This window comes from Sylvia atricapilla, chromosome 1 (genome assembly GCF_009819655.1).
Source record: "Sylvia atricapilla isolate bSylAtr1 chromosome 1, bSylAtr1.pri, whole genome shotgun sequence".
NCBI classification, from domain to species: domain Eukaryota; kingdom Metazoa; phylum Chordata; class Aves; order Passeriformes; family Sylviidae; genus Sylvia; species Sylvia atricapilla.
In genome coordinates, this window is record NC_089140.1 from 45,762,126 (window position 1) to 45,789,075 (window position 26,950).

Here is a 26,950-nt window from a genome sequence, read left to right on the forward strand (position 1 = left end):
CTAGAAGGCTGTTAGATTACCTCCTTACCCAATAATGTGAACCTGCTCTTACTATCCAGTTTAAATGTGATATGGTTACCTGTGGTTTTTTATTCTTTTCCTTAACTAGGAAAAAAGAATATCTTCTCTGTTGCTGGTACTAGGCTAACCAATATATTCTTAGAAAGAATGCAGTATCTTACCATAGCCTTTAATATTTAGACTAAGCAGCACTTCATGCCATCTTTCATATGACATGCCTTATGCTACCTCTGCACTTGTTGCAGATTAATTAATCTTTTTCAGAGAAATGTGGGAGCAGTTGTGTTGCAGATGTGCATTCACCCATGCCTTCTACAGTGAAGCTTTCACTTTCTGCTGGAAATACCTTGTCTGATGCTATGGCCACAAACACCTTCTTCATGGATTCATCCCATGGTCAATTCACAGTCACTCTGTGACATCTCTGACACCCAGAGTTCTCTCCACCTGAGTCATCTCTTGTCTCCCTTACAGAAATTCCTTGTTAAGCCTGAAGTGCACACCCTGAAATTCTTTTCTAATAAAACATCTCTTCTACTTATCTGTCAGAGTCAGAAAGGTTTTAATAAATGATAAGTCTTACATGTTAGCTATGCCCCTTCATCTTCAGATTTCAAGAGCCCTCTGACTTCATATGCTAAGGTACTTAATGAAAATATTACCAGCACTGGTCCTAAAACTGACCCTTGAGGAACTCACTGTAACTTGTTTCTTGACTCTCTTTTCTTTCTCTTCCTCTGCCCTTTCCCACTGGTCAGTTCTTCCCCACCTTTCATATCATCTGTTAACCCACGTCTTCTTTTGCTTCTTTTGCTTCCTATTTTCCCATATAGGAGTGTATCGACTACATTGCTAAGGTAAAAATGAGATCTACCACATTATTTATTCTGTAAAATCATAATCCATTTAAGAGATATCAGGTCATTCTGACACCATGTTCCCCCTTTTAAACCCAGGCTCTTCATCTTGTTTTATGCTTGACTAGAAAGAGTAATTTAGTCATTCTTTTCCTTTGGTAATTTTTATCCTATGTAGAAATACAGAAGAAACTTGAGGGAGATCACATCCACATCCATCTGATAAGCATATAGATAGAAAACACAATACACAAGTATACATATGTGTATGTGCATATGAGTCTTATGTGTTACATATACACATGGGCAACACATACACATACATGTAAATATTTCTACACAACAACTTCCAAGCTGCACCAAGCTTTTTAAGGAAATACTACAATTTTCAATTGTCCATACATAAGGATTAATTAATACTCATTAATTTTAAGACTTGCAGATATTTTCCTCTTTTTCTGCTTCTCCTTCTGGAGCCAGCTGACAGCCACTGAGACAAGCCCAGTGTGCAGGATGGTTTTACCCAGCACTCAAAATGTTTCCTGCTGCTATCATTACAAAGTTCAAGTGCAATCTACTTGTTGGACAATTGCAATGATGAAGTTTGTCCATTAGTGCAAAAAGCTGTTTTAACAGTCACAATGAAGAGAAAATGTCCATTTGCCATCTATTTTAAATATGAGGGCCTGGTCCTTAATGAAAGAATTTCATTAATAATGAAAGACCATGACAAGTGTTTAATTAACAAGTGCCTGTCTTGTTATTCCTTCGTCTGACACAGTACCACACACTTTTGTAATACAAAAATTTATTGTGAGAGGAGATGGAGGAAGAGAGGTGCAGTGCCTCTCCACAAGGTGGCTGTCCAGATGGATGGCCCTCTCCCCCACACGTGTAGAGGATATGTACCACAGCAATGTGGCAGCCTTCACTAAGGGCTTCTAGCAGCTGGAATCATCTGCCTCTTGGCATACAACTGACTTACCATCTGAAATTACACACTTCAAGAAAGACTGAAGAAGGAAAAGCCAGGTTTCCAAAAGTTGCATTCCGAGTTTTAATACGGAGATGTAATGCCCCAGATGCCCCTGAGTTATAGATAGTTTAATGACAATATTGTGTCACTGTGACCAGAGCTCACCAGCTAGTAAGGATTGAGCTCTTATTCCCTGTAAATGACTGTAAATTTGTCTTACAAAAATTATTTTGAGATTAAAAGCAAGAAATGCTACAAGAAATGTGTAGCTTTGAATGCTGCAAAGTGGTAGTTTTGCTTGCCACTGCGTATAACTATTTCCAACCAACAGCAAAATTGTGCTAGTGCATTAGGAAATGGCCAAGATGAAAATACAGTAGCAATTACTTTGTTTGAAAACTGAGCTGTTGATGAAAGGCAAAAAAGTAAAGGTGCATTGATTCTGATAACTTCTCCCCACCCACATACACACACCTACTCCACACACTTTTAGTCTGAATCAGTAAGAGGCTGCTGACTGTCACTGGTCTAATGCCTTCGCGTGGAACGTGGAGGATGTGCGTTTGGGGTTAAATGCACCCTTCTGTAAATAACACAATACAAGCTCTACATAAAACTCCCTCAGAATAAGGCTCATGTAGGGTCTTCAAAATTATCAGCCCCATGTCCCAGCTCCACGCTTAGGGTACCAACATCAGCCTGCTAAAACAATGCTGGTAAATATAACTCCACTGAGTCTGGATCTTGCATATGTTCAAAATTCTTCCTTAACATTCAGTGTTTTAATGAGCGGCAAGGGGACAGGCACAGATATTTTCCAACCAGACAGGGCCATCCTGGTCACCAGGCAATGCATGAGGCAGGCAGGTTTCTGATTTCTTATATAGATGATCTCTTCTTCCACTGACGCATTCCTTGAGTCCTTCCTCCTTTTGACAAACCAAGGAATGACAAATCTTGTGTTGGTTTGGATGACAAGAACCTCCTCTGTCATCAAGGCCAGTAGTCCCCACTAAAGTGGCCATCAAACAGTAATACCTGTAATACAAGTAACACCTGTTATGAGTTACCAAAACTAACAATTCAAAGGCTAAGCTCCACCCCTGGTAATGTGACCAGTCTTGCCCAAATCTGTTCCTTTCTATCCCAAAAGGATAACTCTGCTTCTTCTACATCTTTCAAGCGTTATTCTTCCAGTACCACAATACTTGAGTGCTTTTAAAATAAAATCCACTGCAAAAGTGAAGCTTCTACTGATCTTTTTGGTCTCACTCAGAATTATTTCTTTTGAATCTGGGCTCAGATAGCAGATGGAGTTTGAACGGATTTTTCTTAAATTTAGTCTATGGATTTCTTGCTTTTTTATATTCTCAAGTGATATTCTTCATATCCCTGCAATCCAATCACCTGCATTTTTTATCTGACCTTGTGTTTTAAAGCAAAACCACTAAATACGTGTCTATGTAAACAACAGCAAAATGAAACTCAGTAGCAAAAGCCACATTCAAGGATTTAGATGGAAAAAAATACCCAAACAAATGATTTAATTACATGAAATGGAGCTAGGACTTGAAGTAGGTGATAAAAATTATTTTGTATTCCAAATGCTGGGGTTTAATACTCTTCTTGTAGGATGCTGAAAAAAAATACTAGTCATGTTGTTGATGTAGGAGCAAAAAAAACAATGCCAGGAAGCACTAACATCATTCTGGTAACTATCAGCCAAAGCAAAATTATACTTCTACGGAAATCTGTGAACCACGTCTATTTAAGTGACAGACAACTGGGGCACTTTTGCACATTTCCCATACAGGAACTAATGCATTATTTAATTACCCAACCAGCTCCAGGCTTTATGTGGACGAACAAAAATGCTAACACATTAGTGCAAAGTCAAAAAAAAAAAAAAAAAAAAATCAGAGGCCTATCAGCCTGATAGAAAATAGTTTATCATTATTAAAGCAAATACAGATATTTCTATATCATTAATTTACCATAATGAAATGAGGCTGAGAAAATAGACCAGATTAGGAAGCAAAACTCCAGGTGGGCAAAGTGGGGATCATGGGAGAGTGGGTTAGGTATCCTGTTTGGAAAAGTCTGAGCCATTTTAGGGCTTGTGTCCCTGCTCGATCTCTGCACTTTGCATGAGTTTCAGCCCAATAAGGAGAGTGAGTGGTGTCTCCAACCTTTGCCTGGGCTATCAAGGTATTGGTGGGTTTAATTTTCATTCATATGATGTGCTGTGTAGCTCACAGCTCTGATTCATGATTGCTACAGGATTCTGCCCAGGAACCTGAGAGGTTCCCGCTTCCAAAGGGAAGGGACCTGATGTGGAGCAGCACGCTATCCTTGCTTGCACATGAAAAACTCTTTACTTTGTGTGTCCAGTGGTCTTCACCTCAACTGGGGAAAACAACACAGAGCTCAGAGTGAGAAAAAGTAGCAAAGTAATAAGAGGATTATTTTATGTTGTCTTGAAAACATTTTGAAAGAGCAATTACTGCCTCAAATTTAGAATTAGAATTTTTAAAAGACATTTAAATCTCTGGACTGTTGAATTATCTAACATTAAACATATTGACCTATATTTCTCATGCTCTTTCCATCAAGACTATAGCTGATTGAGTAGTTAGACTTTGTCTTATCTTTTAATCCATTCATTTCACTAAAACACTGATTTCTCATACTGACAATCCACTTAGGTATTTGATTTGCTAGAAGCTGAAGATAATCTGTTTAGATTAATACTAAATTAATCACAATCTTAAATGCTTCCTAGGAAGTTAGATGTATACTATACACAAGAGTAGACCTGCCACACCTGAGGAGCACCTATCACTTAGGTTTGGGCCCATGTGGAGCCTCTAGCTCTTCTCTAGTTACCATATTAACCAACAACTCAATCTGGGTTTGGTTGAACTCAAATCTATCCTGAGATTCTGATGAAATGGCAAGTATTGTACCAACTCTTGGCTATAGGTGCCATTTTGCAGATGCTATTTATAAAAATAAACTAGAGAAAAAAAAAAAGCCCAAACAATATAATACACTTATTTTCTTCTGGAAGGACTTTATTGGTATGACTTTTATTAGCTGCTAATAAAAACAAGTGAAGCAGGTTTGACACAAGTTTGAATTGTGTGTTACTTAGAATGTGTAAAAAATAATTTCTGTCAAGATACTCCTGAAAACTTAATCTGCAAATGTACTGAAATTTTGTATCACTTTCTGTTGATTTTATTGGAGTTTATTGTGCAATCTGGATTCTAATAGTGAGGAAGGCAGCCAATATCAAACACAGCTAGACAAGATAAAAGATTTTCTGTAAACAGAAAAATGAAATTAAGTGAGAAAAACCAAGACCAACCAGAAACATTCTGAGAAGGAAAGAAGAGCAAATGTATTCTGCATAGTATGATAATCCATGAAGGTCAAAACCAATCCAGACATACACTGCTATTCGGTATTTGGGCTTATTTATGGTAGGAGTTACTTATCTATTAAGCACTGACTGTTTGGCAGCACCATTTCAAAAACACTGCCAAGACCCCATCTCAGCAGTGCCTAGAAATGGCAATGAATAATTGTCCCAGGGTGTCAAAAGGCCAGCCAAAAGCACACCAAACCTCCAAAATCTTATACTGGCTTTTTTTCTGTGGTCTCACCCAGTTTGCTAACCTCTCTGAGATAATTTTCATCCATTCACTCAGACGTGAATCAGGACAGTGCTGGGGTTAAGGGCAGTGCGAGGGGAAATCATCCTGTAAGTTGAAAACATGTTCCAGCTGGTCATCAGCTCTCATTTATCCTGGGGAAGGGACTCAGCCAGGGACAGCACTGCCTGTCCCCATGGACAACAAAATGCTTCATCCTGCCCCAGTCCAGGAACTCACACAGCAGTTCAGGGAGCATTTTGGGATGGAAAGCCTGTCAAAGCCAAATCACCATCACTTGCTGACAGGGGGATCACTGAAAACAGAATAAAATTACGCACAGACTCATGAGGAACTACTAGTTTATCAGCAGGGTAACCATCAGAGCTGCTCTCTGTTCATTTTTGTGGTGAAAAGGTTATAATTTAAGCACGCTTGACAGGTACACACAACCAAGTGGAAAGCTTTTATTCAGTAAATACTTATTTTTAGTCACATAAGAAGGTTGACTTTACTGTAGGCATTGCACTGCATAAACAGAATGTGTCTGTTTAAACTGTGTTGGAGACACAGCAGTGAAGCAAAAGGTCTAAAAATGAAAAGAATCAACAGTCACCAGCAGCAAAAGGGCACAAACACAGGGTAAAAAAAAATAAATTCTTGTTCCTCGTAGGGTACCACCAGTTACTTGCAGTAATTAAAACCAACTCTGAACTCCACAATGTTGACAACAGGGTGAGATGTTGCTTTCCCGGCAGAGATATAATTAATTATGCTGTGCTAGATTGCCTTTATTGACTTGTGCCATGCTGTCTAGGATGATCCTATTGGAGCAGGGTGGTGAGACGAGATGACAGCCGGGGCACCGTGTGCTAGAACTGAGCTCGTTCCAACACATGGAATTTCAGAACAAGAACGAGAACTGCAGTGCCATTCCTGCTCCCTGGTACCCATTTTCTGTGATCCTGTGTTTCTGTGACTTCTGCTTTTTACTCTGACTAGTAAAAAAGACATCACAAAAATCCCCAAACTATTGCCTTTGTTTCAGAATCTGCAGAAAAAACCCAAAGAAATAAACAAACAAACCCCAGGAGGCAAGTAAAATTATTGACATTACTGAAATCTAGCCCTGACCTATACAGTCACTTTACAGCGCATCTGTATATGCTGTGGAGGGGAGCCAAACTAATCACACAGAACAGGTCAGGTTGGAGGGGACCACAGCTGGTCATCCGGTCCAACCTCCCTGCTCAAGCAGGATCATCCCAGAGCACAAGGCACAGGATTTCTCCAGACAGTTCCTGAATATCTCAAATGAGGGAGACTCCACAACCTCTCTGTGCAATCTGTTCCAGTGCACAGCCAAGAACTTCTTCCTCATGCTCAGCTGAACTTCCTGTGCGTCAGTTTCTGCCTGCACCACTCGTCTCATGTCCTACTGCTTGGAACCAGCGAGAAGAGATTGGAAATGTGCTCTTGGCATTCTCGCTTTAGATATTCATAAACATTAATGAGGGCCCCTCTCTCGCGGCTGAACAGCCTCTGTGCATCTTACACAGAGCTCAACCGCGTTTAATCAATTTTTTAATTATTACTGCTTTTATTATTTACTATTCCACCTCTGCACGTTGCAGTCGGCAGAAGCGGAAGCCCTTCCCGCTCCGTGCCGGCGCGGAGCTCCCGCCCCGCCGGCGGTGCCGAGGGCGGAGGCGGCGCCTCGCCCCGACACCGACGCGCCAAGATGGCGGCGGCCGCGGCGCGGCGGGGGAGCTGAGGGAGGGCGCGCGCAGGTAACGGCTCCCCGCCCGGCCCCGCCTCGCGCCCCCCGCCCGCCGCGGCGCCCGCTGCCCGCGGCTTCCCATCGCCCGCTCCTTTCGGCTCCTCGCCCGTGCCCGGCCCGCTTTCCCCCGCTGCCCCCGGAGTGCCCCCCTCCTCCAGCCTCCCTCCGTCTCCGCTCCCCTGCCCGCTCTGTCCCGCCAGTGGAGCCGCCAGCTCCCCGTGCATGCTTCTCCGGCGGTGGGACACAGCGCCGGGGCCGAGTGGAATATGCTGGGCCTCATCAAGCGCTTTCCAGGACCTTCACTCAGTCTGCCGCGTGCTCACTGCATCATTCCAAACGTTTTCTGTCTCAGGGGAGGTTTAGAGTGGGTATTGGGGAAGATTCTTCCCCAGAGGGTGAAACTGGTACTTGAACAGGCTCGGCAGGGAAGTGGCCACGGCACCAAGCCTGACAGAGCTCCAGAAGTGCTTGGACAATGCTCCTGGGCACGCGGCGTGACTCTTGGAGTGTCCTGTGCAGGGCCAGGACTTGGACTTGGTGATCCTTGTGCGTCCCTTGTAGCTGGGGACATTCTATAATTTATTTCTCTAGCAGACTAGCCTCTTCCTCCTTTCTTGGCACACCTGCCTGAGAAAGACGGTTTTAGGCTCATAACCTGCTCCTTGAAAGGCCCACACAGCACTGGGCTGGAGTGCCCTTAACAGAGGCAGGAAGGGGCACTCTGCTTGTCCTAGTCCCATGCACACAAGCTTGGAAAGGAAAAACAGGGCTGTGTCTTTTGGATTTGACTATCCTCTGTGCTGTGCATCCTGGCTGGGCCCAACACGTGGCTGGGTGACCATTGCGTGTTGTGCATGACAGTGCCTGGGAGCAGGAAAGACACTGCAGTTCTCTTTCGCATCCTGAAATTCCGTGTGTTTGAATGAGCTTAGCGCTAGTGCGGTGTGGTCCTGGCTGCGGCTGTTTTCTCACTCCCACCTACTGCTCTGACCCCTGCTTGGGTATGCTGTGGGGCCTGAGGTCACCCGAGTGTGCCCTCTCAGGCATGACATTGGCTGGTGTGCTTCCCTTGAGCTGTGTACAGGCACAAGGTCTGTGTTCTTTCTGTCTCAAAATCAGTTAGGTTGGAAAAGATCTCCAAGGTCAAGTCCAACCTACGGCTGAACACCACCACCCTGTCAACCAGACCGTGACACTAAGTGTCATGTCCAGTCTTTCCCTAAACACCTCCAGGGATGGGGACTCCACCACTTCCCTGGGCAGCCCATTCCAGTATCTCATCACCCTTTCTGGGAAGAAATTCTTCCTAATGGCCTACATAAACCTCCCCATATGCAGCTTGAGACTATCCTCTCTCTTCTGTGAAGCATTATATGCACGTGTAGCTCCTGGGCTTTAAAATATTTGCTTTGTAAATCAGCAGTGCTCAAATTGGCTTGTATAAGGAAGCACTGTTCTGTTGTAAAATAAATCAGTAGAAATAAGACATAAGTAATAAGGAAATAATTAGTAAAAATAAGCAAAAAACTTTGAAGTACTGGAATGATAATTTTGAGATGTGAGTGTGATGTTATGGAGGGGGGGAAGTTGGAGTCTCCTGAATGACTCATGTGCACCTGCACTGGGAATCCTGAGAACAGTCCTGGATTTGTTTTTATTACAAATGAGAGAGATTATGGAGGGTAGCAACAAGAAATTCAAATCACTGGTGTGACATAAGTGAAAAAATGTTTATAAGACCCTACTTAAAAAGTAAGAGAGAAAAGGAGCAATTCTATAGATAGGTAATGAGACAGGCAGCGAGGGTTTATGCATATATGGTGAATGTTAAAGGAAGCATAACTCCCACTAGCTTGCTGGGGATCTAATTTAGGTGCTGTAGCAATTATTTCTACTGATAATGTTTCTATCTTATGGGAAATGCGTAAGTAAAATCTTTTCTTACACAGAGTTTCTCTACACTGAGATTTTACTGATGTAATTCTACAAGGAAAAATCTGAACTGACTGAAACAGCTAGTTTGGTACAAGTGTATTGGGAAAACAAACAAACCAAAAACCAGCACCATAATCAACCATAGAGGATGGGAAACACTGATATAAAAATGCCATTAAAAAAAAAGAAAAAGAAAAGAAAAAGGCAATCGAGATGGAAATCTCAGAGTAGAGGTTCTTTTAAAGCCATATTTCCTACTGTAGGAAGTAAAATCAGCAAATACCTTGTTGAGACTGATCCCAAATATGGGAACTGTTCAATCTTTCTCCCATCTGAGTAGCTTTAGAAGACTCTCTAAAGGAGGAGTTAACCAGATTTTTAGTTGAAAAAGAAAGCCTTAGCAAAATAGTTGGTTTTAGAATATCTGGTTGAAATCTACTAATTATAGTCATCCTCCCCCATCTCTTTTAAGTGATGACAAATTCAGTATTTTTACAGTATAATTTCATCCAACTTCCTCTTCTCTCTGTTTCATTCTGAATTTTTACTAACACCCTGTTAGCCGTCTTCTATTCAGGCGATGAAGCTTCTGGAACCTTCAATTCACTAATTATGCCTTTATGGGAGACTGAATGCAAGAATTTTATTTTATTAGATAAGACATCTAGCACAATAGTTTTGTTCTGTGTGAAGGACACAGTTCTCTTGCCTAAAAAATACTATATAATTCTTTATAATACTATATTAAAAGTACTTCTGTAATTCAGACATAGAAATAAAATGCAAGTTCCATGGAAAGCAGCTGAGTAGCCCAAGCCATGCTAAAATAGTTTCATAGCTACCAATTTTGAGTATAATCATAATAATCGAGTTCTTGTTATATATTGAGGCATGAAGTAGATGTTTTTGTCTTTTCAGATACCATAACCTAAAGAATGCAGTCAATTTATCGAAGAGTTGGCCCTTGTTCCTCATGTTTGAAGAGACAACTAAATGGCTTCCTGGGATTAATTAAATGGCAGAGAAGACTGGTTCCTGCTTGTGTGAGAACTATTTACAGTGAGACGGGAAAATGGGAAAAAACCTATGGGTTGGAGACAAGAAAACGAGTTGAAAATTGGTGGTTCCCAAGAATAAGGATCAGTTCTGCACAATTTCAGAAACTGATGTAAGCATTATGAGAAATTTGGAGATTACATGTTTATATTTCTTTTTTTCTTAGGATGAAATTAATTGAAACTTACTTAGTACAGATGGCTTATAATGATTAGATGTGCATTACATTTCAGGGGAAAATATTTTCATGTAGATTATTAAAAACCATTAATGAAATAAATAAACAAAAATAATGAAAAAAACCTGAGGAAAAATGCAGTGATAGGGAAAGTATAAACTTGTAAATTGAGGAAGTGTTTAAGTAATCAAGTCTTTCTTTGCATATTATACAATATTTGGCAATTAATTATTTAAAGTATTAAACACCTATTTGTAACTTTTGTAAACAGTTTTCTCAAGGTTCTGTTCCCAATTTTATGACAAATCTATTACACTACACCCTGTGACTCACTAAAATCTGTGTTAAGGGAAAATAATTTTTCAGTATTTTCTGGTTTACAGTCTCATAGGAATAGTAAATCACTTGGAAAAAAAAAGTTTTCCCGTGCAATAAAAGATCTTGAAAACAACAGTATCTCAGTCTCTGACTCTTTTTGCCTTCACAATTATTCTGTCACAATAGATAAAAAATACTTGTGGTCCTTTATGGTTTTTTTGTTCATCTCCTTTAAAATGTGCCTTTTCTCTGACAAAAAAATAACGCTATCAAAATGTTGAAGAGAGAAAAGAGCTTGTTTTTTTCTGGGGATGAAAACTGAGACGAAATGGTATTCATGCATACCTGTAGCACGGAAAGCATTCATTCAGACTTGTGTCTTTTGTATAAATAGGAATCATATATAGCATACATATGCTAAATTATAAATTGTATTTTTACTTATATTTTTGTTTTATCCTTACAGTTGAAGTAGATTTAATAACATCTAATATTAAGAGGCAAATAGTGTGCAGTGCTGCAATGAAGTACTAAGATTATTTCTGATTTTGCTGTGATTATACAAAAACGATAAAGAAGTATTATTTGGCAAATACCAATGGGGTTTTATTCACTAAAAGGTGAAAGTTGTCTGTAATTTTTTCTTATTAACATAAGAAAAATAATATAAGAACTTAGCAAGTATCAGTGATACTTGATACTGTCAACGTATCAGTGATGAATTCAGTGGTAGTCAAAATGTATTAGGAATAATTGATGTGAGAGAGGATTTGCGATTTCTTTGTAACTTTTGTCATTTTAATTAAACCTAAGTAAATGAAGTTTTGAGTTTCTTTTCATTATGCAAAATATTGCTTGTAAGATGTGTTTGGATCTGAGTATACGTAGTGAAATTGAACAGTTTCCCTTTAGCAGATGTTCATGCAATTGCAAATGATGTAGTCACTCTGGGAGTTACTGCCGTTCAGCTGACAAAAAGCAACTGGCCAGGAGTGAGCTTTGTGTTTGTTGTAGATACAAAGTAAAGCATGAATTATTTAAACTGTTATGAAAGTAATTTAATTTGCTGTATTTTCATGTTTTTGTTGGGGCAGACTAAGAACACATAGATAATCAGTTGCAGATGCTGCAGTGGTAATAGTACTTTGTTAAGCTTCAGTTCTGTCAACATAGCTATTTTTTTGAGTAAAAGTGACTTAATTTTCATGGCATTCAAGTGCCATAGAAGTGTCATTATAAATTGATGAGATAGCAGCAAAGTCTGGTAAAACATCTCCATTTACAGCCCCAAAGAATTTGATCCAATGAACTTTGTCAGTGCTCACTTGGATCAATTCCAGCAGAACCGTGTTTCTCTCCATGGTGTCGTGTAGTAGTTTATAATGTGCATGTGAAGTGCTAACTCATGTAGTTACTAGTTTCTAAAAATTTCTTTCTAGAAATCGAGACCAAAATTTTACGTGCTTTCTATGTTCCCATATCCTTCTGGGAAGCTTCACATGGGCCATGTTCGTGTCTACACCATCAGTGATGCAGTAGCTCGGTTCCAGAAAATGAGAGGGATGCAGGTAAGAATAGATCAGTGGTAGGACTGGGTGGGGGTTTTTTGTATTTTAGTATCATTATTGATCAGGAAATTAGTATTTTCCAAAATCCATGAAAATGGAACGTGTGCTACAGATGTGTAGAAAATGACCCATGAAGCTTTGAATATTGAAATTTGAGACTTTTATTAAGGCAGGTGGTGTTCAGAACTCACTGTCGTAAGAGATGGTTACAAGCTACCTCAGATGATACCAGCTGATGCTGTATGAGGTGCCTGAATCTACTGATGTGTGGCGCAGTGTCACTGAGACCTGTGGGCCACGCAGTTTCTGTGAGAGGAGACTGACAACCCTCGTGCCATCTGGGTGGGACCAGGGGGGAGGAAAAGATGTACCTGGCAAGAGACAATAGACACAACCCAAATCAACTGCTTTTGCCTCTTCTGTTCCTGAGAACCAATTCATGTCATTTGTCAGACATGGAGGGACAGCCTCTGGGCCAGCTGGGAGAGAAACATCCTTTTATTTTTTTGTGACTGCTGCAAGTTAGATGAACAGGATCACGCCACATGTTACGTCATGTGTGTGTAGCTGAAAGTTTCTGTTCTGTAGCATCTGACCCCTTGGCTTGCCCATTTCAGCCTTGCTCATATATATGAAACACCTTCTGAAGGCACAAGCTTACGAGGTTAGGCTAAGCCTAACTTCCTTGCTACATCTGCAAGGAGAAATCCCATTTTCCCTTCCACATTTTCTGTTTCTCAGTCTCCCCCATGCCTGCCATAATTTCTCTGTTGCTCCCTTCTGTCTCTCCATTAGATTGAAGGGGTAGTTGGGAGCCTTGTCCCTGCTGTCTGCAGTGGGATCCTGGCTGGCATTCTGCAGTAAAGGCTGGCAAGGTAAAATTTGAAGGCTGTAAGGAAGATGTGGGAGAACTGTGGCCTGAGTGACAGCCATATTACAGAGGAAAGACATTTGGTAGAGGGAAAATGTGAAGAATCTGGGAAAACAGTAGGAAGGGGGAATATGGAAAGAGAAGGGAAGAAAAAGAGGAAAATAGCATAGGCAAGGATCTAGGATGACGGGAAGGAGTCTTCTTAATGTACAAGAGAGAAGGAGCAGCTCAAGAGTATTGATATGAACCTCAAAAGAGTACAAAGAAGATGAAATTGAGAAAGAATTGTTAGTTGCTGGTTGTGGTACCAAGTGCAATTTCCTTGCTACAAATGCTGGAAGTGTAGCATTTCCTGGATTCATCACCGTCCATGAGACTCTGATAGGTATTGTCGCTGCATTATTCAGTGTGCTGCCTTTCCAAATACTGTGTCTTTTATGCCAGTGATGAACATACCATGCACTGAGTACTTGCTGCTGCTTTACAGATATGCATTATTAGGCTTTCAAAATTACAAGAAAAAGAAATAACTGCCTTAGACTTTAAAGGAGAAAAAAAAAAAAAAAAAAAAAAAAAAAAAAAAAAAAAAAAAAAAAAAAAACCCATGTCTTTCCTGACTCCTCTGAGTGACCAGAATTTGGATCTCCCTAAAAAATTGAGATAACAAGGCATTTGAAGGGATGCGTGATTCTTGCTTGACGTTAAGACCATTGATGAAATGTCATTTGAGAATGTAGCCATCTCTTATCAATAACAGAGAAGGTAGCCAGTAAATTGCTGTTCAGAAAGATGAAAACTTACTTCTTCTTGCACTTGCAAAAATAAAGTGAAAGTAATTTTCTACATCCAGTACAATGCTCTAGTTGTAAACCTTTGAATACAAGGTAAGTCAGCACCTTTAGTAGAAACATTTGGAGAAAAGTAAAAAGATAATAAAATTCCAATGAAATGCAAAATCTACCAGACAAGCAAGTTTTTATTTCCGCATTTGGCTATTTCTTTTCCAGAAAAAATTTTCCAGACTTTTCAAGTTTTTACATTTTGTATTTCAGCATATTTTTATATTTCATGTAAAAATTACTTTGAAGAAGTGCCCGTAGAACATGCTGGATTTCTAAAAATACTTGTATCTTCTGTTATGTTAACCAGTTTGAACATCTATTTTTGACTAAAGGTGGGCAGCCATAGAATTTAACTTTCATTTACAATTAAGAGACATTAAAAATCTCTCAGATGATTTTCTGAGTATGTCAGATTAAGAGATACTGTTATTGATGTGCATTAACTTGCTGGAACTTACATTTGCCTTAAAAAACTTTTCCTTTATTACCCATGCTAATTTCTCCATCACTTAGAATTAGAGTCTGTATAATTGATTTTTTCTCTGCAATAATTTATCAGCCTCTAAAAGTTCTCTCTGCTCTTTTTCATTGTTGTACGATCTGTCAAAAGTTATTATGTTGTTTAAGATATTGTGATGATTGTAGAGTAAGGCATAGTTATACAATAAAACTGGTATATTCTCTTGAAAAATAATTTTAACCCCATGTATTCAAGGAATTACTGGAATTCTTCAGTATATAAAAAGAAAGAATGCTTTAGAAACAAAACTCTTAGTATGCATAATTTTGAAGTTACTCCATTGGTTTTCTATTTATTTCTCAAAATTCGTCTGTAATATTGCATGTTTGAAAGCCTAGGGGCTGGTAATTTTTCTCCAGTCAAAATTCTGAGTAGAAGGGAATCCTCCTGAAGTTGAAGTTTCAGGCATTCAATGCAAGGTTAGGGTAAGATTTTTGGGTGGCAATGTTGTTTAAAATTTGCATCCATCATTTTCAAATTAAAAGAAAAGTGTAAGGCAATGAGGAAAGATGGGCTGTTCCCATGAAAATTACAGACAAAAGCATTCAGATTTACAGTTCCCAGGGAAAACTTCAGATTACAATGTACATTTGTATTGAATAAACAGTGAAGGGAAATGTCTATGGTGCGTATGTAGTTGACAAGAATATATGATTGCATAAGAGAACAATTTATGTTGAATAAGGTGGAGGTATTTTTCATAAAGAATGCCTTAATGATAAAACAATAAATTAGTTACGTATTGGTTTAATCTGAACAGGCAAGAATTGGCCCATATTTTGTAATATTTTAGTGAGGATAGGCTAGAATACCTTTACAAAGGGATTACAGGTCTTTTAGACCTTCTTTGGAATGCAGTTGTATAATTTTTTCATATTGGAGGTATTTTGAAATTTTAACTGGGAAAGTTTTTTAATAATTCAGGTTCTGTTGTGGTTTTGGATTTTCTAAAATGTAACGTTAGTATTCAATTTTTTTCAGCTCCCTAAGGTCTGATTTTGTTTCAATTAAAATATTCTAGAGAGGTAATGTACACTGAACTCTACAGTTATTTCCCAGAAACCTGTACTGCACCAGCACTTTGAGTGTGAAAATAAATATCTATTGCTCTTTTCCCCACCTTGTTTCTGAAAGAAATACTGCTTCAATATAAAGCTGTAGATGAAAGCGTTGTGAAGCGTTGTCTTGTTCCAGCACTCTCTCCTCAAGGACTTGTAGGCAGAGCATGGCAAACAAGCTGTCATGCACTTGGATTCGGTTGCTGGATAAATTATTTGTACAGTACATCTGTTTTAAGATAACTTGTTTATGTTTTGATTACTAAAGATGAAGTCTCTGCATGGGAGATGTAAGTCATATAGATTACTTAGCATGACTGTACTGAGCTGGTCTTTCCAGAATGTGTTACGGGTGACATGTTTCTTGAAGTGCAATTAAAGCAGTTTTTGTATATGAACACTTCTACATCCTATTACAAACATATTTATTATAAAGTGCTGTGAAAATGTAATTTATATATTTTAAATTACAAATTTTTAGCTATTGATAAATCAATCCAGAACTATGATGTGTAGTTTCTGGTTGTGTTCACTCTGTGAATTTACATGCATGTTGTGAATTCAAATGTGGGAGTTCTACTAGAAGTGATTTCCTATTCATTATTTGAGAGTGCTATGTGGAAATGATAGAGATATTAATGGTGATTTTCACTATGGCAGATTTCCAGTATGCTCTGGGAAAAAGTATTTACCATAACTTTATCATGCTATCATTAACATGTCTTTGATAAATTCGAAAGTGGATAATTTGTGCCTCTCAGAGGACTGAGAATAATTCCCTTAGTGATCAGTAAACAGAGAGTGATTCAGTTCAATAGTTCTTGTGATATCTTCGTAATGAAACTGGTGCCAAAGCAAGGCTGTCACATGTGAGAGTTGTACAGAACTGACAATAGTCCTTTCTGTAATCAAATCAGGGTGAAATTCCTGCATGCTAGAACCACATTATACTAGTTATTTCTTAATTTATACTTAAACTGGGATGGATGGGATTAGAATATAGTCAGTGATATTTCTGCAATACCCCTAAATGACTTAAAGAGCATTTTCTTTTTATCCATCACATATCTTCTTTTAAATTGGGTGTATTTTCATTAATTGTTTTCCCTTTTCATTAACTGTTTTCCCTTTCAGCAGTGAATCTTAATACTCTTGAAATTGAAAAAGTGAATGGTATTGAAGCCAGACAGGCAAGTTTAATTAAAACTCTATAATTAATCATCAGTAGGATGAATTATTTCAATACAGATCCGTTTTCTGATCATCACTAGCTGCTATTCTCCACCTTTTTTTGTGTGCGACTGTTGTGTCCTTTTGTCAGGTTATTTCCTGTGGTATAAATCAAGTAGCAAATATTACAAGTATTGTATGTGAATTGAATCTTGTTTAATTTCCGTTTTCCCATAGCCTGTACTGAAAGTGTTAATCAGCTCACTCTGTTTCATTTTGAAAAAAAAAAAAAGAAATAATTTAGATACAATTTTAAATGTAATTATGTTAGACAAGAATGTGTGAGATTAAGGAGGCAAAAGATAACTTTGTTCTCAAAATGTGTGTGGTACCTTGTGGATGTTGAATAATTTCTGATATTTTATGTTCTATGAGAATAAAAATAAATGGGCATTTTATGTTTTGACACAAATCTGTATGAGTTGATTATTTTGAAAGCACTGTCTTTAATACACAGCACTGTGTTGCAGAGAAGCATTGAAATAGTGCTTTTTAGAATGTACACACTGGTCAAAAATTCCTTATTTTAGTCAATTTGCAGGCGTGCCTTATCTGTTTGAGGGAGTTGTTTGTTTGTTTGTAATTTTAATCAGTTGTGTAATGGTGTCTATTACCTGTAATGGTTTAAAGAGAATCTAGGCTTCACTCAGGTGGAGGTCTTGTATTTAAAGTGTCCTGTAATTTGTCAGTTTACATCAGATTCTCAGCAAGTTCAGCACACTGTAGGCAGCCAATGGAAGGAGCAGCCATCCTTTCCTTTGCTCTCCCCAACAGCAGGTCCTCACTGTCTCATGTGTCTGTGATTGCACAATTGCATGATCCAAAATGGAGCTAGGAGTGTGTTCTGGCAGCTGGAACTTGTAATCATGGATCACTTATTTTGTCAGCCTTTTTTGGTTAGTTCATGTCCAGTGTGTCATGGGGCTGTAAGTAGGGATAGGAATGTAGACTTTGCTGTATCAATTCAAACCACTAATTTGTCAGCAAGCCTCTTAATTTTAATTTCTGGTCATCTTCTTTTATTACACATTCTTTGCATTAAATATATTTATTTGCGGGTCTTTCTGACACTGATTCTGCTGTCGTTCTTAAAATTTAGAGTGCATTGATCCAAGTGCAAGACCAGTATATCAGCTCCCTGCTTGTAGTTCTGAGACATACTGAGCACATTGGGAGAGCAAACATGTTCTTTGTGTCCTTACAAAGACTGAGGAAAATTCACTGAATCACCAGTCCTGGTTATATTGATGGAGGCTTAGAACTAAGTGTTATGAGGTCCTTGTCAGCCCTGTGTTATATAGTACACTGATCTCACCTACTGATGTCATTGGGATGAGCTGATTGTTACAGCAGTGAAGAGATGAAAACGCCCTGAGAGGGAGAGCTGAGATCTCAGCATTGGATCAATGGAGTTTCTCTGTCTTCCTCCCTTCAGTCCCACAGTGACACGAAGAGCTCTAGCCATTGCTAACAACAGATGTTTGACCATTCTGTGAAATGATTCTTAAAAATGCTTCAAGCTAGAGTCTTTGGGATCTGAAATGTTTCAAGATGCAGCTATTTTTGTTTTTAATAATCTGTTCCCGAAAAGATCACTCAGTAGTTACAGAGCACTTTGTTCCCCACGCACTACTTGATCACTTCCTTGTAACGTTTTACGCTCCCATGCAAACCCATCATAAGTGGTAGGAAGTGCCAGTCTTTCATGGTTGATCCTGCCTGATCACGTGAACTGCTGAGGGTCCGGAGTTACACCATGTGTGTTCAAGACTAATCTGGGTGTTTCAGCATGAGGAGTTCACCTATCCTCTTCACTGAGATGATAAAAAAACCAGCTGTCTTTGGTGATAGTACTGCCTTCTGCCATTGTAAAATGGCTAAAACTACAGCCTACCTTCTTTTACCTGGTGTAGGCACCCTTAGGCTTATGCAGCCACCTGTTTAACAAGGTAGAGTCATTATTTGTTTTTCCTTCTCCTTGAGGCTTAAAGAGAATATTGTCTACCTAGAGAAGTGATACTTGGAAGAATGGTCATGCAGTGAGCAGAATTGATTTCTCAGTTGCACAAGATTTAGAGGTTGCTGTTGAAAGTAATCAAGTCAGTATTCGAGAAAATGGGTGACTTGTTTTTCTTCTGCTCATCTGTGCTGCTAGAGAGAACAGCCATGTTTTCTGCTAATTAGAGCCAATGACCAACCCATCAAGGAGCTACAAGGAATAACCCTTTGGTCTTCAAAAATGCTATTTTTTTCTTTCTATTTTTAATTTGTTTTGAACTGTCAAACTGTTCCTTTTTCCTTTGTGCCAACTTTTGACATGTTAGTTGCATATTTTCTTCTCCTCTTCCATTTCTCTTCAGATTTTTATGTTGAATAAGTGGAGTTAAGATGTAATGTCAAATGCTGCATGGAGACAGTGGCATTTTTGCTGCAGATTACAGCCAGAAGGAGCTGACCTGTTGTTTAGACAAATGCATTTCACAAATCTTTCGAATCCGTTCATGGTAGAGAAGTAAAAGAGACAATAAACTTGAAATCATTTTCTAAACCACTGTGCATGTTACATTCATCTCTATAGCAACTACATAAATAGATCTATCCTGGAGGCTAATTTGAGGATATTTTTAATGTCTCTTTAAATTCAGTTTTCTGATTGAAACTTGAATTAGCATACTTCTTCAGACCTTTAACTTGAGAAATGCTATTGGTCATTAAATTGAACTTTTGAATGTGAAGAGTGAATTTGATATTTTTGATAAATGCTAGAATTTGGAAGATCTGTGTGCACAGGTTGCTCCTTCCAGCACTAATGGTACAATGGTAAAATGTCTGTACATTAACTGTTTCGAGCATCTGTCAGTGTTTTTGGGGAGTCTGTAGCTAGTAGTGAAGTTGTTTTTCCCACATCCTTTTGCTCAGGAGCTTGAGAAATGAGATAGTGCCATGTGTTTGGCTGCTTATCTGTATCCAGGAGATCATAGAGGCCAAATTTTACAAAAATTAACCAAGAGTGATTTTTTCTAATCTCATTTAGTGTGCATCAACTTGTAGTAAGAGAAGGCATTTGTAGGAATGTAAAGGCAGGACATTAGTCTAGAGCATTTAAATAGAGAAAATATATATTATACATTGCGAAAAAAAAAAAATCTGGTTTTTTTTCACCACATCTGTCCAGAGATAGATTGTCAGCAATACTCATAGTCAAAAGGAACTGAGCTGCATAAATTAATATTTTAACTTGTCCAAAAGGTTCCATTGGTATTTATAGTTTATGTAAAGCATAACTGTCTTTTTTTTTTTTCCTTTTATACCAGTAGTTTTGGCTGGTGGGTGGATGGTCAGGGAGTGGAAGGACTGGGCAGAGGTGTGCTTCCTTGGGGTGTTGAGAAGTGATTTAGGCTCCAACTGACATTTTCCATGTTAACTCTTCCCTCTATATGTGAGGAAATAGGCCGTTAAGACTCATGATTTCTGATACTATGGTGTGAGGAACAGCAGTGTGTCTGACAGTTAGGGAAAGTTTGTAACACGGAATAGCATTGCGATTTCTGTTAGATTTAGACATCAAAAATGTGCTGTGTATGGGCCCTTACTGGGCTGGCTTGGATCATGTATGATCACAGGTTAATACCTTTGGTTTTGTTGCTGCACCAGTAGAGTAATGATAGACAGCAGGTTTAGTTTTAGATCAGTACTGAAAATGAGAATGCTGAAGAGTCACATCTGTTAAATCCTATTGCTTTTACACGGTTTTGGTGCCTAGGGCATCTTTATAAACAGTATATTTTTATTAAATTTATTTATCTAATATTTCTATAAAATATTTTTATGAAATATTACATTAAGTCAGAAGATTAGAAAGTGGTGGAAAAGAAGAATAAAAATAATTCAGAGCTGTGACAAAAGTAGCTCTAGTGCTTCCAAAATGAGCAGATTTTTCACATGCAGTTATATTATGAGATTAGTATGGCTGGGATTGCTTTTTATGGCTTGTTTGCTTACATGCCACTAAGGAACATGTTCTTTATATAAACACACATTTTAAAGGGTAAAAATTTTGATTTCTTACAACTTGTAAAATGTTAGTTATGTTTTGCTATTGTTAAACTTGTGTAATTTTAATCATGATTATTGAATTTATAGTACATTTGTAGGTTAAGAAATTGAATTGGCTTTATCAGGTATCCAATACATATGTGTTTAATGATAGCATCTTAAGTACTGACTTTTCTTTCCTTAGTTATTAAACATACTTTTGAATACTTACCATATTGCTAGATTATTTTTCTAAATAATATGCATGTTAACAGGAAAAACACATCTCTGTTTCAACAGAAATTATTTATTATATTTTGTAGTAAACCTTTTTTCCCACCTTTATTTATTTGTGGTCATGAAATAACAATTTGTCACTCTCTAGTTTATATTTGCAAAAGATATTTCAGTAAAATCTGACTAAAACTGTTTATCCTCATCTTCTTAATTTTATCTGGTGAATTTAAAGTTATCGTAGGGTATTTTTATTTTGTTTTTTCAACCAAAGTAAAAAAACAGTAGGCTACACATCAGTCACAGTTACAAAACTGTTGGTTCAATTATTTTTACTTCTCATCTTCTATTTTAGAATGAATATTTGGTTTTGTCCAGTGGTAGCATCAACTGCTGACTTTTACCACCACACAAACTTACAGAGTTGGTTTTTGTCATTGTCAACCTGATATTGAAATAGTCACAGGAGTTTATTGCATAATACTTTGAACTCCCTCTAACATCTCATTGTAGGTAACAAGTGCACTTCATAGTCATCTTTTAAAGCAAAGCTAGCCATAGTTGGCAGGTTTGGGAGAATTTCAGTTCAGACAAAGCAAATGCTGGAATGCCAACCACTGTTCATTATTCAGAGGCCTCTGTGTGTTTCTGAGGCCATTCCAGAAAGTTGCGTAACGCTTTTTTTTTTTCTTCCTGCTGACAGGTGATAAATCCAATGGGATGGGATGCGTTTGGTTTACCAGCAGAAAATGCTGCAGTTGAACATGGCCTTCACCCTGCAAGCTGGACACAAAGGTGGTATTAATTGAAATATGGCATTTTCACTGTGAATAACTGTACTGTGGCCCCCATAAATCAACAAAACAGAGTAAAACTAGCATAGAAGAAAGATGGTACAGGAAAGAACAGGGTTATCTGAGACCAAGGTTATTTGACAACATTTTATGGGACTGTGCAGACGACTCTGTTTTGAAAGATAAATATATTGGGATGATTTTCAAGGTTTTAATCTTAATGACTTTCAAATTGTAAAATGCTAGAATATCAAAAGAGAAGCATTTCCCAAACACACAAACCACCAGGTATAAATAAATCAGAATTTCATTATGGTGAGGTAAATCTTAGTATACAATACACAGTGGAAAATTATGAGTTATGTGGTTAGATTTACTAGCAGTTTCTTGTACTTTTAAGTGTGAGAGAGGAAGAAGATAGTTGGGGTTTTTTGAGACTGGATCTTGGAAAGTGCTAAGCAGCCATTATTGCTGTTGATTTCTGTGAACATTTTCGGCTTTAGACCACAGAATTGGGTGTTGTGTTCTCCTAATATTCTTTAAAATGAGTAAAAATTATATAAGTAAACAGTTTCTAAAAATTTCTTGGAAACCAGTCTTCCTAAGTACTCTGCATGCAGTAATCTATCTGTGCTATCTTTGTAGACCTTGATTCATTTCCTTATTTGATAATTCTGTTTCTTCAGATTTTGTTCATGGTTCTGGTCTCATCTTAAGACCCTTGATACTTTTTCAACTAAAATATTATAATATTAAATGCTTGCAGTACTCAATCATACAGCACAGTAAGTTTTTTCAGGATCAGATTTAAATGCTTGGTTTCATGACTGTCAACTTAGCCACTCTGGGAGAATAGATACTACCTTATGTGATAGAATGTATTTTAGTAGAGAGGTAAAAGTCCCTGAGAAATTTTAATCCATTTTATAGTATGTGAATAAATTCCCACCAGATCACTAGTTAATATTGTGTAATTGTGGGTATTTTGGTAAAGTGTATTTAGTACAGTTTCAAACTAGAGCTTCACTGTATATTCTGATGTATCTTACTTTACATTTGTAATGATATCCACTCAGGGTAGTATCTAACCTGACAGTGTCATAGTTGATTACTGTTTATCTATGGTGATGCTGCCACCAGAAGTTTTGTAGTTCCTTGTCACCTCCCAGGATACATGCTCCCACCACCTCCTTTGCACTGGCTCAGCTGGTTTTTGGGCCACAGTTTTGGTTTGATCAGCCTGTTGATCAAAGGAAAGAAAGAAAACTGGTAAGGTTTTTTTGAGAATTTTTGTAGGGCATATCTTCAGCTGAATGGGTCAGCTGATTCAGGTTATTCTACAGCCACACAATCACCACAGCCACAACAAAATACAGCCAGGATAGCATTGCCAGAATAGAGCAGGATTAAGCTGATAGTGAAAGTGTCTCCTACTGCACTGAGATTTAAGAGGGCCCTTTGACTCAACTGCAGTAAAGATAATTAAAAATAGTAGGAAGTGATGCTTGAATAATTCTTCCTTCAAACTGCAGTGTCGTATTTACTTTTAAGTTGCATTCAAATCTAGAGAAAAAATGTATTGCCTCATATACATAGCCATGGAAATGGGACCAGAATACATTAGAGACTTTTAAAATTATTATTTGAATATTCTGACAGAAATTCTGAATTTTATTGCTAGTGAGATCATAATGTTTATAGGTTAACTAGTGCTTTTGATTTCTCAGAACTCAGAAGCACTAGATTTTTTATATGATCACATATTAGAAATATCTTAAGCTAATAATTTTTAATTTGTTGTCATTATTTTGCAGTAATATTCAACACATGAGGAAACAGTTTGATGCACTAGGTCTGTCTTTTACGTGGGAAAGGGTAAGGCTTTCTTTTTATAATGGATACTGCTTTATTTTATTGTGTGATGGAGCATTGAGACCCATGGAATTTCACCATTTTATTTATGACAATACAAGTGTCTTTGGCACTGACCAGTTTAAGTTGCTAAACTGTAAAATTGAACTTTTTATCAGATTTCCCTAATTTTTTGACATGCTGATATCATATGATAGTATTAATGTGTAGGAGAATCTTTAAAATAATTTCTATTACGTACTTGCTTTTTCGTCTCTTTGAAGTATCAATTTTCTGTATTAGAAGTAAGGCAATAAACAGGTATTTATGAAACAGTAATGCCTTTGTGCTAAGGTATGTGTTTTTTGGGGAGTGCTGTTTTCAGTGCATATGTCCAGGATTTAAAGATAGTAAATTGAACTGGTGGCTCAGTTATGTTATTCCAAATTTTGAAGTATAAGCTGCATTTTCATAGATGTTCATATCAGGATCGTTTTGGAAACCAGAAATTTTATTTAAAACACTAATGCTTCAGAATCAGGTGTTCACTTTAAAAAACTTAACAAGCATGATCAGACATTAGCTAATGTCATTTTCCAGATAAAAAAGAAATTAGAGTTTGAGGCAAATGTGAGGCTGTTGCATTTACCAGTGAATGAGAGTCAGTCACTACCTTTGTATTGTCAGCCATAGCTGTTGCTTATCACCTTAATGTGATTTTGAATAGAGTGATGGAGATCCTAATCTTGCATTTTTATAGCAGTATTGTAGATCTGCTAAGGAAAATATTAGCTTTCTGACAGTCTGAGATGTGCCATCTGTTTTCTTTAATCATGAAGGTGAAGTTGTTTATTTGTATGTCTTGCATATAAAAAACTATTTCATCATGTCTCATATGTGGAAGGATTTTTCAGTCTAAGCCTTTAAAATAAGAATTAATTTTTCTTGGTAGACAAAAAAGTTGCTCTGAAAATACAGGATTTATTATGGAAGCTTCACTGCACACGTTCTTGACATCTAATGTTTAAAGCTGTTGATATCTCAAGGGTTGCCTGTATGTGTAGTGCAGCAATACTTGAAAAGAGTGGAATCTTGTGTGCACACGTGCACACACATACAAGTTCAGTCACGCAGGTTGCATTTCAAGAAAGTTGAGAAAATGAATGTTTTGTGTACGAACTTCTGTTTGGCCCTCTGTCCTGAGGAACAGATGGAAAAGTGGCCGTATTGAAAACCATGGCAAGATGTAAACGTTCTCAGGGAAAAATCATTTGTCATCTCTGTGCCTATTCTTTGAGAGTTACCTTCACTTTACTAGTAGACTGTGTTTTGGTTAGTGAACTTTCAGGAGTCTCCGAATAGTTGTGGAAAGGGCTTTGATATTACTAAGCTCTATTACTAACTCCGTTTGAACTGCTGTGTAATTGAAATGCTTTAAAATGCTCTAGGGACACATACGTGGTGTTTTTGAAAAGTAAAATTTTAAAACAGCTGAAAAATGATCCTTGAAACACAACACATTTTAGAATTTTCACTCCTTAGCTTATAAGTTAAGTTTTGTTTTATCTGGAAAGCCTGCTGTACTAATTGAAGTAAGAGCAACCTGAATGGAAGCAGAAACAGATACGTTTATTAACTGCAAAAAAATTGTGATGCCCAAGATACTGTGTGCCCTCCAAATGCACAGATATTTGAGCTGGCCCTGAAAGAAAGACCTGTGGAAGGGCTAAGCTGTAGCAGGGTGTTTTACAGGCTGACAAAGCCTGCTTCTCTTCTCATTAGGCTAGGCAGAGCATCTTACTGCCTAAGCTGTATTGCTCCTGGGCTAACTCAAGCATCTTTGCACGGAAAAGCATTGTGCTGTGCAAGTGCTTATCTTAAAAGTGAGCTATTTGAGGTAAGGAGTGGGGTTTTTTTATAGTGTTCTATACTTGTATGGCTCTAAATCAGTGGCTTACAAAATACTGTGACAATGCAAAAAACCCCACTAGTATTAATGACTCCTATGAACAATCCAAGAAAAACAGATTTTATATGGGTTGGTCTAATTAACCAAGACCATTACACAAAACAGGGGCCTGTTTTAAATTTAGTTTTATTGCTGTTGCCCAAATCTGCCCCTTTGTTATGCTACTGCATAATACTTACCAAATAATGCTGGAGGGGATCCCCTAACTTAGATCCTTATTTTGGTGTGTGGTGAATTGCCTTTTTAAAGTGTGAACCTTTTATATGAACTGTCTCTGTCCTCTGTGGCCAGCTTAGAGTATATGCCTAGGTGGTGGGAAGGAAATTTACGTGAACTTAACATTTTGCATATGGTAAGGGAAAGGAGAAGTGGAAAAAAGAAAAAAATCCATTTTGAGTACCTAGTGCATGTAGCTCTCCTAAAGAATCTGCCTGCTTATAAAGTCACGTCTAGTGATCAAGAAATTTGTGTCCAGGAAGATGAGGACTAGTTAAATCTCATTGCTTGATAAAATTATTATGAACAAACCCCAGTGCATCTGCAATACAAGAAATTTCCTTTTATTTTTCTGTGGGTTTTTTTCATTGTTCTCTCCGGCTTACAAATCAAAATGTGCAGGTATTTCTGTGTTGTAGCTGTCAGTGAACTTACTTATCTAGTAAGATATCATAAATAAGACATTATTAAAAGCTAATTAGGTTATTTATGTCAGGTTACAAAGACATTTCAAAATTGCTCTCCTAAACAGAAAATCTAAGCAAATGAAAAATGAAATTAAATGCATAAAATCAGTTTGTAAGTACTTTGCCTTAGAGTAGTTTTAAATACTAATGATTATCTGATTTTTTTACCTGAAACACAGAGGTATTTTTTTAAGTGCCTCAAGTTAGAAGTATTACATTTGTAAATCACATTGAAAATGGTGTGATTTTGGGGAGAGATTTTTTTGAAAATCTAAGTGAGAGAACATTTCTATTCTGAACATTTATGTTTCTCGGATGGAAGGTTGAAAATCTGAAGTTTGAGCATGGACGAAATGTTTCTAAGAGACATTAAAAACACATGGAAAATTAAAAAATACTCAACATTATGTTTTGGCTTTAAGATAGCTATAATCTGAGCATTCCTTATTATCAGATTTTTCGAAAATACCACCCCAGACAGCATAGCAAACTGCCTGTCACTTCTTTTAAACATGATT

General features: G+C 37.7%; 1 protein-coding gene across 1 annotated transcript in view; it reads left to right on the top strand.

The window, feature by feature from the left end:
• The first annotated feature begins 7,225 nt into the window (after positions 1-7,225).
• Positions 7,226-26,950, top strand: part of LARS2 (leucyl-tRNA synthetase 2, mitochondrial) — an 83,280-nt gene continuing 63,555 nt past the window's right edge. Inside the window, 6 exon segments of the mRNA XM_066321497.1 lie at positions 7,226-7,300; positions 10,144-10,356; positions 10,359-10,393; positions 12,217-12,345; positions 21,839-21,930; positions 23,744-23,804. Coding sequence (XP_066177594.1) covers positions 10,161-10,356; positions 10,359-10,393; positions 12,217-12,345; positions 21,839-21,930; positions 23,744-23,804 — 513 coding nt within the window. The 5' untranslated portion in view covers positions 7,226-7,300; positions 10,144-10,160.